Raw genomic sequence first — 16,000 nt, forward strand, 5'->3', positions numbered from 1 at the left:
TTTGAGTAGCAAATCAATTACTGATTGATCCTGTTGTGTGGTGTTTTTAAAAATATGGACATTGCCTAAAACTGATATTTTCGCTTTGAAACTTGGTCGCTTACTGGTTGCAATTAGAAATGCTGGGTACGTATATGGTTTGCTGTAATAGCACATTTCTCCATCTCCCCATTTGTAAGATGCATGCTCATAATATTACTCTCTACTAAGGACTGCTTGAAGTTCTTAGCTTATAATAACTTACTTTTTGCTGTAGGGAATAGAAGAGATTTAGGTGCCTGTGAAGACCAAAACGAATCTCAATCTGCTAGAGGGGAATCCTTTCCTTGTGTGCTGCAGTTGTTTTGGGATTGAAGTGTTTTTTAGGTTAAAAAAAGAGACCCTGCAAAGAACAAGGTATGCAGTCAAACATTTCAGCAGTTTGAAATATATAGGGTTTCTTTTTAAAAACCTGCATAAAAAGAATCTTGTTTTTTTTTAAAAAAGGTGTGATGTGTCAAGAATGGTATTTTGAAAATCTAACTTTTTAACCACTAATTAAGTGAGAAATAATTGGATTTTTATAGCTGTTAAGCTTTACTTAAATTGTGGGAATTCTTGTAGACAATAAGTGTGGTGTGAATTAATGCACGCACTCCTGGAAGATGCTCAGATACAAGAATGAGCACAGTATCAAAACCTGAACAGAATTCTCATTTGTTTACAGCATGATGACCCAATCACTTCTGTTTTAAGTCGTAGTTCATGGTATAGTAAGAGAAGTATGATGGATGTAGTCTTATGCAAACTAATCACAGTAATGATTAAGGTGGCACACCTTATTTGTCTTTCTGTGGAAGGGTATATAACTGTTAGTAACTTCAAGAATTCAAGCTCTGCAACTCTACAATATTGAGACTGTAGAAGAGCTGATTTTCCTCAGCTGCATACTCTTTCAAAACTTAACTGATAGGCAGAACTCTATCTGAATACTATATTGAAAATATACTGCAAACTAGCTGTATTGTTCAATAAACACTGGCAGGATAATAGCTTATAGCAGCTGCAACTGAACAATGATTTATTGTACAACAAATCTGCAATCCCTTTTTAAGATCTATATACAAATTTTACAGCATTTTTTTTTTTGACATACTTGCTGATTAGAAGAACCGGAGAAGGGGAGGTGACTGGATGGTTCAGGGGAATTGTTAGGCTCCAGACCGTTGTTGTCTTTTTTTCATTTCTAGGTCATTGGTTTGTGTGGTCTAGGTCAGTGGTTTTCAAACTGCAGTTCATGACCCAGTACTGGGTCACGGAATGTAAAGCACTGGTTCACGGCAGCTCTGGTCAGCCCTGCTGACCGGGCCGTTATAAGTCCCATCGGCGGTGCTGCCCGGCTAAGGCAGGCTAGTCCCTTCCTGTTCTGACACTGCGCTGTGCCCTGGAAGTGGCCAGCAGCAGGTCTGACTCGTAGGTGAGGGGGCCACGGGGCTCCATGTGCTGCCTGAGCACTGGCTCCGCACTCCATTGGCCAGTTGCTGGCCAATGGGAGCTTGTGGGGGGCACTGCCTGCAGGTGAAAGCTGCACAGAGCTGCTTGCACACCTCCACCTAGGAGCCAGACCTGCTCCTGGCCGCTTCCGGGGCGCAGCATGGTCTGCGGTGCCAGGACAGGCAGGAAGCCTGCTTTAGCACCCCTCTGCGCCACTGACCGGGAGCCACCCAAAGTAAGCCCGCGCCCCTTCCTGCACCCTAAACCCCTCATCCCTGGCCCTAGCCCAGAGCCCTGCCCCCCTCCTATACCTTAACCTCCTGCCCCAGCCCAGAGCTCCCACACCCTGAACCCTCATTCCCAGCCCCACTCCACAGCCCTCACCCCCACACTTCAATCCTCTGCCCCAACCCTAAGCCCCTCCCACGCCCCAGCCCCCTCATCCCCAGCTCTGTTGGGTCTCGGACATCAACAATTTACTTCAACTAGGTCGTCAGAAAAAAAGTTTAAAAACCACTGATCTAGGGCAAGGATCCATGACTTAGTAGTGACCTATCTAAAATCAGCTTTTGATTTCAGTTCCTAGTACACAGACACCCATAAAAATTGTCCTTTTTGTTTGGGAAGAACCACCAAGGAGTGAATAACCACAGATAGCTCACTAACACCTTGCCCTCTGATGTGGTCTCGTCAGGATCAGACATATTGGAGAAATCGTGAGTAGGCAGAGCATTAGCAATGCAGTCTTGCTGTGTGAATTTCAGACTTTGGCTGTTCCTCCAACATGCTAATTTTTACTTTGTAATTTGCAACCATGTGTAATAACATTGTATGTTTGTTCACTTCTTCAGTTACACATTGTACCTAATATGCCATCAATGGGGTCTATGATGTCACTAAGTGTAGCAGATATTTTAGTTGCTTTTCTCAAATGGGACAGGTTCAGAATTGCTAAATTCTCTTCAGATTCTGCCACATACCTGCAGGATGGCTTTGAATGGCACTTCACCTCTGTATCTTTCTCTGTCTGTAAAATGGAGATAATACTTGGCTACCTCACAGGCTTTTGAATATTCATCAGAACAACATGAAGTAGCCTTGCGGGAGTGTGGTAATAGACTTAATGTGTATTGTTCTTTTTCTCACAGGACTTCTACTTTTGGAATATAAAGAATCAAACTTGCTTTGTATAGGGCTATGTGAATATATTAGAAACACTTACAGTTGATAGTGACTTGTAAAAAAAAACAATGTTCATGCTTTTTCCTTGGTTACATGCCACTTAGTGCAGTTTTTGCAGCTCTGGCATTATGCCATCTGCTGGTTGTACATTTATTTTTCACTTCCATTAAGAGCTCAGTAATATCTCTGTACAATCTACAGTAGGACAGTCCCTCCTTCAGTCACGTTTACCTTTATATGCATTAGTTTGTGTTCAGCTACACTCGACCTCTGGCCAGTTCACAACAGCTCATTTTTGTATGTCCTGCTTAAAACTGATGAGCATACATGATGGAATAATCTATGTATCATTGTAAATTGCACACTGTAGTGTGCCAACAACCAACCTTCATATTGATGATCCCATATCCCTGTGCCAGTCCGTGTGTGACATGAGCATGTCATACATGTAGCTGGCAATAAGTAGATGCTTATAAGTAGAGGCTTAACTTTGTTCCTTGTGTCCATGCCAAGTGTGATGAATGTGGCAGTACTAGCCTCATACTTCAGAAATAAAAACTTATCTGTATCAGGGAAAGGCTATGCCACCTTAGTAGGAAAGAGTGAAACTGCATCCAATGAAGTGAGCTGTAGCTCACGAAAGCTCATGCTCAAATAAATTGGTTAGTCTCTAAGGTGCCACAAGTACTCCTTTTCTTTTTGGATATACAGACTAACACGGCTGCTACTCTGAAACCTGAAACTATTCTGAGTACCATAAAGCCAGTCTGCCTACAATCATAGACTAGATTTGGATTATTTGTTCAAAAAGCTTGCAGTTTTTCCTTGGAATGCAAGTGTCAAGGCTATACAATTAAAAAAAACCAAAACCCTAACCTCATTGAAAATGGGTAGTAATTAGTCTCTATTTGTAACTCCTGCACCTAACTGTCCATTCCCACTCAGATTTCTCCTCATTGTTCTGTGTGAGGTGCAGGGAAAGAAGTAGTTTTCTTCTCCACTTCAGAAAAGCACCTAAAATGAAACATAACAGATGTACTCTAATTCCCTAGCAGCGTGGTGGCTCCTGATTACTGCTACTGCCACCAATGTGGATACCCCACATGTAGAGAGGCTTCTGGGTTTTGGTGGTGGGGAGCAGTGTTACACAGGTGATGGTTAGTGGGACGGGCAGAGTATGATCAGATCCAAGTATTATGGGACAAAGGAGAACCTGCACTTCAGAGAAACTTAAGTGAGGCTGGGGAGACTGAAAAAAAATGTGATAATTGCATTCTTGGCTATGAATTTGTATCTATAACTTAGTTTAGTCAGATAAAGCAACACAATTTAAAGTATATTAATGGCTCTTCTCCCACTTGTCTTTCCTTGCTAAGCTGAAACTATGCAGCTGCAAGTCTGTTCTTGTGGAGTGTCCCCCCCCCCCCCAATGCTTGGGTCCAGAGGAGCATGCAAGATTTATAATCTGAACAGTTCTAGTTTGAAATCACTCAGTGAAAAGAAATCAAATAATTCTCAGCTAACCTGTAGCTTGTAAAGCTGTTGACAGAAGCAATGTTCATACTAAAAAAAATCTGAATGCAAAGTATGACAACTCATAATCATGGTGTTCAGTTGATTTGTATTTTACTACTAAAAGAAATAAGCATTTCTGTTGGTGAGCGTATGGACTATTGTTAGAGCTCATTACTGTTGTAATTCTTTAAGTTTCTGCTCAGTAAGAATTGCTAAGAATGCCTTTTGTTTTGAAATATGTAGTCTCCAATACTGAAATATATATTACTTTTTAATTTTAGTAATGTTATCACATATTGAAGATTGTTTTAACAGATAGAGACTAAAATGACCGTTGAAGCAAAATGAGAATTATGTCCCAAATGAAGTAAACCACCATTGTGAGATGATCAACTAGCAAGAAATAAGCCATAACCTACAGTTTGCTTGTGCTTTATACCTGATCTTTAGGGGTAGAAACTGAAGTGTAATATGGGGAGGAATGTTTTGTTGAACCAGCAACCTAAACTATCTACTTAGTACCATAATGGCAGACTAATAGCCTTAAATACAGAACGGAGTACTATTAAAGTTGTAACTTCATGTATGACATTTTAAAGAAAAGGATAAACCCGTAATCCAACGTAGAAGAAAAAATATCAAGTACGATGTCAATAGCATTTTTGTATGGTAACTAGTAAAATGCAGCCATTCCAGTCCAATGGGTGTGCTGTTGATTTAAGCTATGGCTACACTAGAGAGCTTACAGCTGCACTGCTGTAGAGCTGCTAGTGCAGACGCCCGAAGCCTATGGGAGGGAGCTCTCCTGTTCATTTAATTAATCCACCCCAATGAGTGGCGGTAGCTATGACTATGGGAGAAGCTCTCCTGCTGACGCTTAGGTTGGTGTACCTTATGTCACTCATGGGGGTGGCTTATTCACACCCCATAGCGACATAAGTTATATTGACCTAAGCTGTAGTGTAGCCCTAGCCTAAATTAGTGAGAGCATAATCAGGCCTCCACTGTCCTGGGCTTAGTGGAGGCAAGCAAGCATCTAACATAACAGCCATCCTTTTATAAAGCTGCTTGAAAATGTCATAAGGGCAGTGAATCAGGTTGGTCATTCAAACTTTCCTATCTCTTGTCCCGTTTCGCCCCCCCCAGCTTTGTCATTTAAAAGTTTTATTTAAGATTTTCAGAAGCAGAAAAAGCTAAACTTCAGCTAAAATAAGCTGAAAGTACTTCACTACTACTATTTGAGCAGTACAGGAGGAACAAAATGTGTTTAGAAACATTTCCCTCTGTACTGGTTTGGTACTTCAGTGGCTCCTATTCATAAAGAATTCATCTCTATCTTGGGCAGTAATGCAGGAGAGCTATCCCTGGAGAAGAGATGGGTGCGGGGGGGGGGCTGAGAAGCAGAAGAGGGTGGAGGTGGGCTGTGTTTTGAACTGGATTATCTCCATCACTCCATATGCTGTGGCAAATTATCTGTAAAGGAAAGAATTGAAGGGAGGAAATGCGGAGTGGAATACGCTGACGGTCAACCTGTCAAATTTGAGGCCCTGTGTGGGTTAAGGACAAATGAACAGCAAAAGAACTTGGCTGTTAGTGTCTCTTCTCTTCTGTTGCGGTTGAGAGGGCTGAAGAGGAGGCAGCTGTGTGGCTGGGAGCAGACCCAGCCAGAAACACCATAGAAGTACTGAGAAGGCAACAGGAAGCCAAGAACAGCCAGAGAAGCACTTGTAATGTGACCTTGAGAGAGAGCTGAGAAACAGCTTTTTGGATAGAATGCTGGCTGGAAAAAAGCCATGGAATATTAAGTAAGGAAACTACTGTTTGATTCCTACTGTGTTCAGGGAAACAGGACTTTTCATATATTTGGTCTACACTACAGAGTTAGGTAGACTCAAGACAGCTGATGACCTAAGTGTCTACACTAAAAATTTGCTCCTGCTGATGTAACTGCCCCGCTACACCGACTTAACTCCACCTCCATCAGAGGTGTAGAGTCAGCACTAGCTAGGTTGGTGCAGTTAGGTCGATGCAGTGTCAGTATAGACTTACATCGACTGTTACTGGCTTTCAGAATCCATCCCGCAATGCCCTGCACTGACAGTAGAGTCAGTACAAATGCTCCTGGTGATGAGCACCATCAACGCAAGGAGCATAGTGTGGCCACGCAAAAACAATTTAATTACTGACATCAACATACAGCTTCTGAACTTAAGTTGACTCAATTTTGTAGTGTAGACATGCCCTGAGGGAGCCCTACATCAACTCAATGGTTAGAGCACCCGCCTGCAAGGCAACAGACCCCCTGTTCAAAGCCTTTCTCCCTCTGATAGAGGGGGGGGAATTGGAGTTGGGTGTCCCACATCTCAGACAAGTGTGCTGAAAGTTGAGATGGGCACCACCACCTCCTCTGGCCATTTCCCTCAAGAAACATCTAAGGTGCCTAAGCTGCCTGATTCCAGGATTCCTGTTTGCGGAACCCTGACAGAGAGAATTCCTCCCTGCAGCCTGGAATTAGGTGCCTATCTCTCAGGTGTGGGGAGGAGGGAGTGCTTTAGGACATTTTGATATCTCCCAGTGTGTATTGACAGGACAGATGGAAAGTTAAGGTAAGCGCTGTATGTGTTAATTGCATGAATTTTGGAAAGAAAAGTCAATGGGAGACATGCTTCACTACAGGTGTACTAAAGAAACTAGCAAGGCTTCACTAACTGAATAACCACACTGAACATTTTATTCCTCACAAAAAGATGAAATATTTCATGCCCAGAAAAGTCGGTGTCCCTTCTACCTTCCCCATCCTCCAAATTTCTTTCAGTAAAGTAAACTTTGGCTTCTCTCAAAGGCAAGGGTTTGAGAGACTGATTTATTATTCTTCCTCTCAACCTAAAATGGGGAGGGAGAAAACGCTTCTGGTTCCTCTCCAGTCTTTCAGCCATCTGTCTCTGCCTCCTTTCTCCTGTGCATCCCCAAAGGCAAATGAGGCTGCAGAATGTGTATGGAGACGCCAAATTCTGATTTTCCAAGAGCTCTTTTTGACCAAAGGCCACCCTTGCTTTCGTTATTTCTTTTAGTCCTAAGCATGCACATCCTCATTGGCTCCATACAGCTCCTGGGTTTTATGGCGGGAACAGGGTTTATCATAAAATACTCCACAGAATACATGGCTCAACATGATTGACAAGAAATATGTAAATGCTGCTGGCTAATACTTTGGTGGGGGGCTTTCAAGAAAACTTCAGTGTGCTTTAGTAAGTAATATTGGGGGGTTCATTGGTTGACAGACTACCTGAGAAATGTGAGTGCCCCAGGTGAAATTCCCACTTGGTTCTAAACAAACAAAAAAGGATGAAAATATTATAATGTATATTTTAAGCCTGAAAAGGGGTTTGTCTGATTTTTTTTTTTAAAAAAACAAAACAAAACAAGTGCAATGCTTTTTTCTGATTTAAGAAAAAAAAAATTTCAGTCACAAATTTAATCAACACATTTTATTTATTTAACAAGCATCATCAGCATGGAAGCATGTCCACTGGAATGGTGGCTGAAGCATGAAGGGGCATACAAATGTTTAGCATATCTTTACAGTGACCAGATGTCCTGATTTTATAGGGACAGTTCTGATTTTTGGGTCTTTTTCTTATATAGGCTCCTATTACCGCCCACCCCTGTCTTGATTTTTCACACTTGCTGTCTGGTCACCCTACATATCTGGCACAAAAATACCTTGCAATGCCAGCTACAGAAGTGCCTGTTCTCACTTTCTGGTGACGTAAATAAGAAGAGGGCAGCATTATCTCCTGTAAATGTAAACAAATATGTTTGTCTTAGCGATTGGCTGAACAAGAAGTAGGACTGAGTGCACTTGTAGGCTCTGAAGTTTTACATTGTTTCTGAGTGCAGTTTTGTAACAAAAAAATTTACATTTGTAAATTGCACTTTCACCACACAGAAATTGCACTACAGTACTTGTATGAGGGTAATTGAAAAATACTTTCTTTTGTTTATCTTTTACAGTGCAAATAATTGTGTTCAAGAATAATGATACGCTTTGACTTCAATTACAACACAGAATACAATATATATGAAAATGTAGAAAAATATCCAAAATATGTAATACATTTAAATTGGTTTCAGAGTAACAGCCATGTTAGTCTGTATTCGCAAAAAGAAAAGGAGTACTTGTGGCACCTTAGAGACTAACCAATTTATTTGAGCATGAGCTTTCGTGAGCTACAGCTCACTTCATCGGATGCATACCGTGGATACTGCAGCAGACTTTATATACACACAGAGATCATGAAACAATACCTCCTCCCACCCCACTGTCCTGCTGGTAATAGCTTATCTAAAGTGATCATCAAGTTGGGCCATTTCCAGCACAAATCCAGGTTTTCTCACCCTCCACACCCCCACACACAAACTCACTCTCCTGCTGGTAATAGCCCATCCAAAGTGACAACTCTCTACACAATGTGCATGATAATCAAGGTGGGCCATTTCCTGCACAAATCCAGGTTCTCTCACCCCCTTCCAAAAACCACACACACAAACTCACTATCCTGCTGGTAATAGCTCATCCAAAGTGACCACTCTCCCTACAATGTGCATGATAATCAAGGTGGGCCATTTCCAGCACAAATCCAGGTTTTCTCGCCCCCCCCCCCCCCCCATACACACACAAACTCACTCTCCTGCTGGCAATAGCTCATCCAAACTGACCACTCTCCAAGTTTAAATTCAAGTTTAACCAGAACGTCTGGGGGGGTGGGGGGTAGGAAAAAATAAGAGGAAATAGGCTACCTTGCATAATGACTTAGCCACTCCCAGTCTCTATTTAAGCCTAAATTAATAGTATCCAATTTGCAAATGAATTCCAATTCAGCAGTTTCTCGCTGGAGTCTGGATGTGAAGTTTTTTTGTTTTAAGATAGCGACCTTCATGTCTGCGATTGCGTGACCAGAGAGATTGAAGTGTTCTCCGACTGGTTTATGATTCTATTGTTTAACAGTAAAACTGCGATTAATCGAGATTAATTTTTGTAATTGTGATTAATTTTTTTGAGTTAATCGCGAGTTAACTGCAATTAATCGACCGCCCTAATCTGTACATTTAAACACTTGTTCAACTTACCTTGTTTTATCTTCAGTCTATATCAGCATATTTTAAATTCCCTGGGTAATGGTCAAGATGCACATGTCCTACTCCAAACACAGACTTTTGTGTCTTTGATATCAGACGTTTGATCTAAGCTAAAAACTGCTTATTTCGTTACTCCACTAACTTTCCTCAAATGCTTGTGTGATGGGTTTGGTCACAGAGACCCCTCCCTTTGGACTATCACCTGATGTGCTGAAACTCTGCGCCTGTTTTCCCTGTCAGCTTGGGACTCCAGAACCCTATCTTGTTGAGCCAGATACGCAAGCCTGCTGCAACACAGACCCAGCAACTGAACTACGTCCCCAAAGCTGCAGGCTTTAACTGAAAAACCACTCAGCAGGTACTCCTGTCTCCAGCACCCAGACACCCAGCTCCCACTGGGATCCAAACCCCAAATAAATCAGTTTTACTCTGTACAAAGCTTATACAGGGTAAACTCATAAACTGTCCATCCTCTATAACACTTATAGAGAGATACGCACAGCTGTTTGCTCCCTTACGTATTAATCACTTACTATGCGTTCAATAATAAGTGATTTTATTAAGAATAAAAAGTAGGATTTAAGTGGTTCCAAGTAATAACAGACACAGCAAAGTAAGTTACCAAGCAAAATAAAATAAAACATGCAAGTCTAAGCCTAATAGATTTAAGAAACTGAATACAGGTAAATCTCACCCTCAGAGATGTTCCAATAAGCTGCTTTCACAGACTAGACTCCTTTCTAGCCTTGGTCTACGCTAGGAGTTGATGTCGAATTTAGCAGCGTTAAATCGATGTAAACCTGCACCCGTCCACATGATGAAGCCCTTTTTTTTTACTTAAAGGGCTCTTAAAATCGATTTCCTTAATCCACCTCTGACAAATGGATTAGCGCTTAAATTGGCTTTGCCGGGTCGAATTTGGGGTACTGTGGACGCAATTAGATGGTATTGGCCTCCGGGAGCTATCCCAGAGTGCTCTATTGTGACCGCTCTGGACAGCACTCTCAACTCAGATGCACTGGCCAGGTAGACAGGAAAAGGCCCGCGAACTTTTGAATTTCAATTTCCTGTTTGCATGGTCACCTGCAGCTTGCCACGCTGGCCGGAGCTCATCAGCGGAGGTGCCCATGATGGAGTCCCAGAATCGCAAAAGAGCTCCAGCATGGATTGAACGGGAGGTACGGGATCTGATCGCTGTATGGGGAGAGGAATCTGTGCTATCAGAACTCCGTTCCGGTTTTCGAAATGCCAAAACATTTGTCAAAATCTCCCAGGGCATGAAGGACAGAGGCTGTAACAGGGACCCAAAGCAATGCCGCGTGAAACTTAAGGAGCTGAGGCAAGCCTACCAGAAAACCAGAGAGGCAAACGGCCGCTCCGAGTCAGAGCCCCAAACGTGCCGCTTCTATGATGAGCTGCAGGCCATTTTAGGGGGTTCAGCCACCACTACCCCAGCCGTGTTATTTCACTCCTTCAATGGAGATGGAGGCAACACAGAAGCAGGTTCTGAGGACAAGAAAGAGAGCTCACAGCAAGCAAGCGGAGAAACCGGTTTTCCCGACTGCCAGGAACTGTTTCTCACCCTGGACCTGGAGCCAGTCCCCCCCGAACCCACGCAAGGCTGCCCCCCGGACCCGCCAGGCGGAGAAGGTACCTCTGGTGAGTGTACCTTTTAAAATACTATACATGGTTTAAAAGCAAGCATGTTTAGTGATTAATTTGCCCTGGCATTTGCGGCTCTCCTGGATGTACTCCCAAAACCTTTGCAAAAGGTTTCTGGGGAGGGCAGCCTTATTCCACCCACCATGGTAAGACACTTGACCACACCAGGCCAGTAGCACGTACTTGGGAATCATTGTAGAACAAAGCATTGCAGTGTATGTTTGCTGGCATTCAAACAACATCCATTCTTTATCTCTCTGTGCTCTCCTCAGGAGAGTGATATCATTCATGATCACCTGGTTGAAATAGAGTGCTTTTCTTAAGGGGACATTCAGAGGTGCCTGTTCCTGCTGGGCTGTTTGCCTGTGGCTGAACAGAAATGTTCCCCGCTGTTAGCCATGGGGGGTGGTGATGAGGGGCTAGCCACGTAGTGGGGGGAGGCAAAATGCGACCTTGGAACGAAAGCACATGTGCTGTGTATGTAATGCTAACAGCAAGGTTTACCATGAAAGAGTGTAGCCATTGTTCTAGAAAATGTGTTCTTTTTAAATACTACTGCCTCTTTTTTTTTCTCCACCAGCTGCATGTGTTTCAATTATCACAGGATCTTCTCCTTCCCAGAGGCTAGTGAAGATTAGAAGGCGAAAAAAACGCACTTGTGATGAAATGTTCTCTGAGCTCATGCTGTCCTCCCATACTGACATAGCACAGACGAATGCATGGAGGCAGACAATGCCAGAGTGCAGGAAAGCACAATATGACCACAAGGAGAGGTGATGGGCTGAAGAGAGTAAGTGGCGGGCTGAAGAGAGGGCTGAAGCTGAAAGGTGGCAGCAGTGTGATGAGAGGAGGCAGGATTCAATGCTGAGACTGCTGGAGGATCAAACCAATATGCTCCAGCGTATGGTTGAGCTGCAGGAAAGGCAGCAGGAGCACAGACCGCCGCTACAGCCCTTGTGTAACCAACCGCCCTCCTCCCCAAGTTCCATAGCCTCCTCACCCAGATGCCCAAAAACGTGGTGGGGGGGCCACCGGCCACTCCACCCCAGAGGATTGCCCAAGCAACAGAAGGCTGGCATTCAATAAGTTTCAAAGTGCTGTGTGGCCTTGTCCTTCCCTCCTCCACCATCCCTCCTGGTGCTTCTCTCCTCCACCACCCCTCCTGGTCTACCTTGGTAGTTATCCCCCTATTTGTGTGATGAATGAATAAAGAATGCATGAATGTGAAGCAACAATGACTTTATTGCCTCTGCAAGCGGTGATCGAGGGAGGAGGGGAGTGTGGTTAGCTTACAGGGAAGTAGAGTGAACCAAGGGGCGGTGGGTTTCATCAAGGAGAAACAAACAGAACTTTCACACCGAAATACCATCCAGTCATGAAACTGGTTTTCAAAGCTTCTCTGATGCACACCGTGCCCTCCTGTGCTCTTCTAACTGCCCTGGTGTCTGGCTGTGTGAAACCAGCAGCCAGGCAATTTGCCTCAACCTCCCACCCCGCCATAAACATCTCCCCCTTACTCTCACGGATATTGTGGAGTGCACAGCAAGCAGTAATAGCAGTGGGAATATTGGTTTTGCTGAGGTCCAACCGAGTCAGTAAACTGCGCCAGCGCGCTTTTAAATGTCCAAATGCACATTCTACCACAATTCTGCACTTACTCAGCCTGTAGTTGAACAGCTCCTGACTACTATCCAGGCTGCCTGTGTACGGCTTCATGAGCCGTGGCATTAAGGGGTAGGCTGGGTCCCCAAGGAGAACTATAGGCATTTCAACATCCCCCAACGGTTATTTTCTGGTCTGGGAAGAAAGTCCCTTCCTGCAGCTTTTGAAACAGACCAGAGTTCCTGAAGATGCGAGTGTCATGTACCTTTCCCAGCCATCCCACGTTGATGTTGGTGAAACGTCCCTTGTAATCCACCAGTGCTTGCAGCACTATTAAAAAGTACCACTTGCGGTTTATGTACTCGACGGCTTGGTGCTCTGGTGCCAAGATAGGGATATGGGTTCCATCTATGGCCCCACCAGAGTTAGGGAATCCCATTGCAGCAAAGCCATCCACTATGACCTGCACATTTCCCAGGGTCACAACCCTTGATATCAGCAGAGCTTTGATTGTGTTGGCTACTTGCATCACAGCAGCCCCCACAGTAGATTTGCCCACTCCAAATTGATTCCCGACTGACTGGTAGCTGTCTGGCGTTGCAAGGTTCCACAGGGCTCTTGCCACTCGCTTCTCAACTGTCGGGGCTGTTCTCATCTTGGTATTCTTGCGCCTCAGGGCTGGGGAAAGCAAGTCACAAAGTTCCATGAAAGTGCCCTTACGCATGCGAAAGTTTCGCAACCACTGGGAATCGTCCCAGACCCGCAACACTATGCGGTCCCACCAGTCTGTGCTTGTTTCCCGAGCCCAGAATCAGCGTTCCACCACATGAACCTGCCCTATTGGCACCATGATGCCCACATTGCCAGGGCCCATGCTTTGAGAGAAGTCTGTGTTCATGTCCTCATCACTCACGTCACCGCGCTGATGTCACCTACTCGCCCAGTATCGCTTTGCCAGGTTCTGGTGCTGCATATACTGCTGGATAACGTGCATGGTGTTTAATGTGCTCCTAATTGCCAAAGTGATCTGAGCGGGCTCCATGCTTGCCGTGCTTTGGCGTCTTCACAGAAAAAAGGCGTGGAATGATTGTCTGTCGTTGCCCTGACGGACGGAGGGGTGACTGACAACATGGCTTACAGGGTTGGCTTACAGGGAATTAGAATCAACAAAGGGGGTGGCTTTGCGAGAAACTGAATGGCCCCCTCAAGGATAGAACTCCAAACTGGGTTTAGCAGGCTGTTGATTTCACAGAGGGAAGGAGGGAGGGAGAAGAAAATGAATACAAAACAAATCTGGTCTATTTCTTGTTTTGAGCCACTTCATCTATCTTTATACATCTTGCTGGCAGCAGACTGTGCAGTACGACTGCTAGCCATCATCATCTCCTGGGTGCTTGGCAGAAGACGGTGCAGTATGACGACTAGCCATCATCTTCTGCTGGCTGGAGGTTAAAAGACAGCACACTGCTGGTAGGACTGAATCGCCACGAGACGAAACAAGGGAAATGACCTGGCTGCGTCACTCCCATGTTTGCCCAAGCGCCCGGTTAAAAGAGCACCCAGGACTACGTCGATGATGGCTACCAGTCATATTGCACTGTCTGCTGCCAAAAGGCTATTAACTGCTGCTGTGTAGCAATGCAGTACCACGTCTGCCAGCACCCAGGAGACATACGGTGACGGTTAGCTGAGTGGGCTCCATGCTTGCGGTGGTATGGCATCTGCACAGATAACTTTAGAAAAAAGGCGCAAAACAATTATCTGCCCTTGCTTTCACGGAGGGAGGGAGGGAACGGGGGCCTGACAGTATGTACCCAGAACCACCCGCAACAATGTTTTAGCCCCATCAGGCACTGGGATTTCTACCCAGAATTCAAATGGGCAGCGGAGACTGCGGGAACTGTGGGATAGCCACCCACAGTGCAACGCTCCAGAAGTCGACCGTTGCCTCGGTACTGTGGACACACTCTGCTGACTACATGCACTTAGAACACTTGTGTGGGGACACACACAATCGACTGTATAAAACCGCTTTCTACAAAACTGACTTCTATAAACTCGACCTAATTTCATAGTGTAGACATACCCCAAGTCTGGGCCCAATCCTTTCCTCTGGTACAGTCCTTGTTCCAGCTCAGGTGGTAGCTAGGGGATTTCTCATGACTGCCACCTTTGTTCTGTTCCACCCCCTTTTATAGCTTTGGCCCAAGGTGGGAATCTTTTGTCTTTCTCTGGATTTCCTCCCACCCTTCTAAATGGAAAAGCACCAGGTTTAAGATGGATTCCACTACCAGGTGACATGATCAGGTCACTGTAAGACCACTTTCTCCATTCTTTCAGGGTTGGCGTACCCAGGAAGGTTTGCGAGTAAACAGAGCCATTTACAACCAATTGTCCTGGTTAATGGGAGCCATCAAGATTCCAAGCCATTATTAATGGCCCACACTTTGCATAGTTACAATAGGACTTTAGAAAAATACTTCATATTTCTAGCTTTAGATACAAGATGATACATGCGTACAAATAGGATGAACACACTCAGTAGATTATAAGTTTTGTAATGATACCTCACAAGAGACCTTTTGCATGAAACATATTCCAGTTACATTATATTCACACTCATTAGCATATTTCCATAAAACATATGGAGTGCAATGTCACAGCTTGAACTCCACTTAGGATGATTTTAACAAACCATCACAGCTTTTGCTGTCAGACTGTCTGCTCCCACTCACCCACTGATCCTTAATTGTTTGATTTGTATCTACATTAGATTAAAAGGTCGTTGGGAGCAGACATCTCTTACATATTTGTATAGTGCCATGTTTTATCTAAAGTGCTATAAATATTAACTAACCTTATTTATCAAGCTAATTGCTATGGGTAGAAGATTAGGAGACCATTTCTTTTTCAGTAATTCTAACCCTAGTACTACAGTTAATGGGCCATGTAACTCTTGCCGTGGACATGATCAATAATCAGATATAAATGTAAAGATGACAATCAAGATTTATTGACGCAGGAAGACAATTCCTGATGTTCACTGACACATGAAGCCAATGTATATGTTGTTTTCAGACATTCTGAACACCCCCCTCAGACGTATCTGGCAATCTCCCTGTTCTGGCCAAGAATTTCTTCAGTGTCTCACTTTAAAAAATGTGACATTCTGAAGAGGCTATAAATTAGAGGCCCAGAAAAAGCTATTGGCCCCTGAGCCAGTCAGAGAGCAGAGACTTCAAGGTTTACTGAAATATTTGTAAAATAATTTAAGACATTGTTTAACATCCTGAATCATTAACAGAATACATGGGTAGACTTATACTACACATTTATTTTAAAATAACATTTGACAATAACTTTTTTCTTACATACCAGGACCTGAGTTCAAGGTTCAGTATTTCTGCTGAAAGAGCTGCTGCCATCA

The 16,000-nt window shown here is 44.0% G+C and overlaps 1 protein-coding gene across 1 annotated transcript; it reads left to right on the top strand.

The window, feature by feature from the left end:
• The first annotated feature begins 8,833 nt into the window (after positions 1-8,833).
• On the top strand, positions 8,834-12,163 carry LOC140905243 (uncharacterized). The gene is made up of 2 exons (XM_073328162.1): positions 8,834-10,968; positions 11,552-12,163. The coding sequence occupies exons 1-2, from the start codon at positions 10,323-10,325 to the stop codon at positions 11,746-11,748; spliced, it is 843 nt and encodes a 280-aa protein (XP_073184263.1). The 5' UTR covers positions 8,834-10,322; the 3' UTR covers positions 11,749-12,163.
• Positions 12,164-16,000: the final 3,837 nt, after the last annotated feature.

The sequence above is a fragment of the Lepidochelys kempii genome, chromosome 1 (assembly GCF_965140265.1).
Source record: "Lepidochelys kempii isolate rLepKem1 chromosome 1, rLepKem1.hap2, whole genome shotgun sequence".
NCBI lineage: Eukaryota > Metazoa > Chordata > Testudines > Cheloniidae > Lepidochelys > Lepidochelys kempii.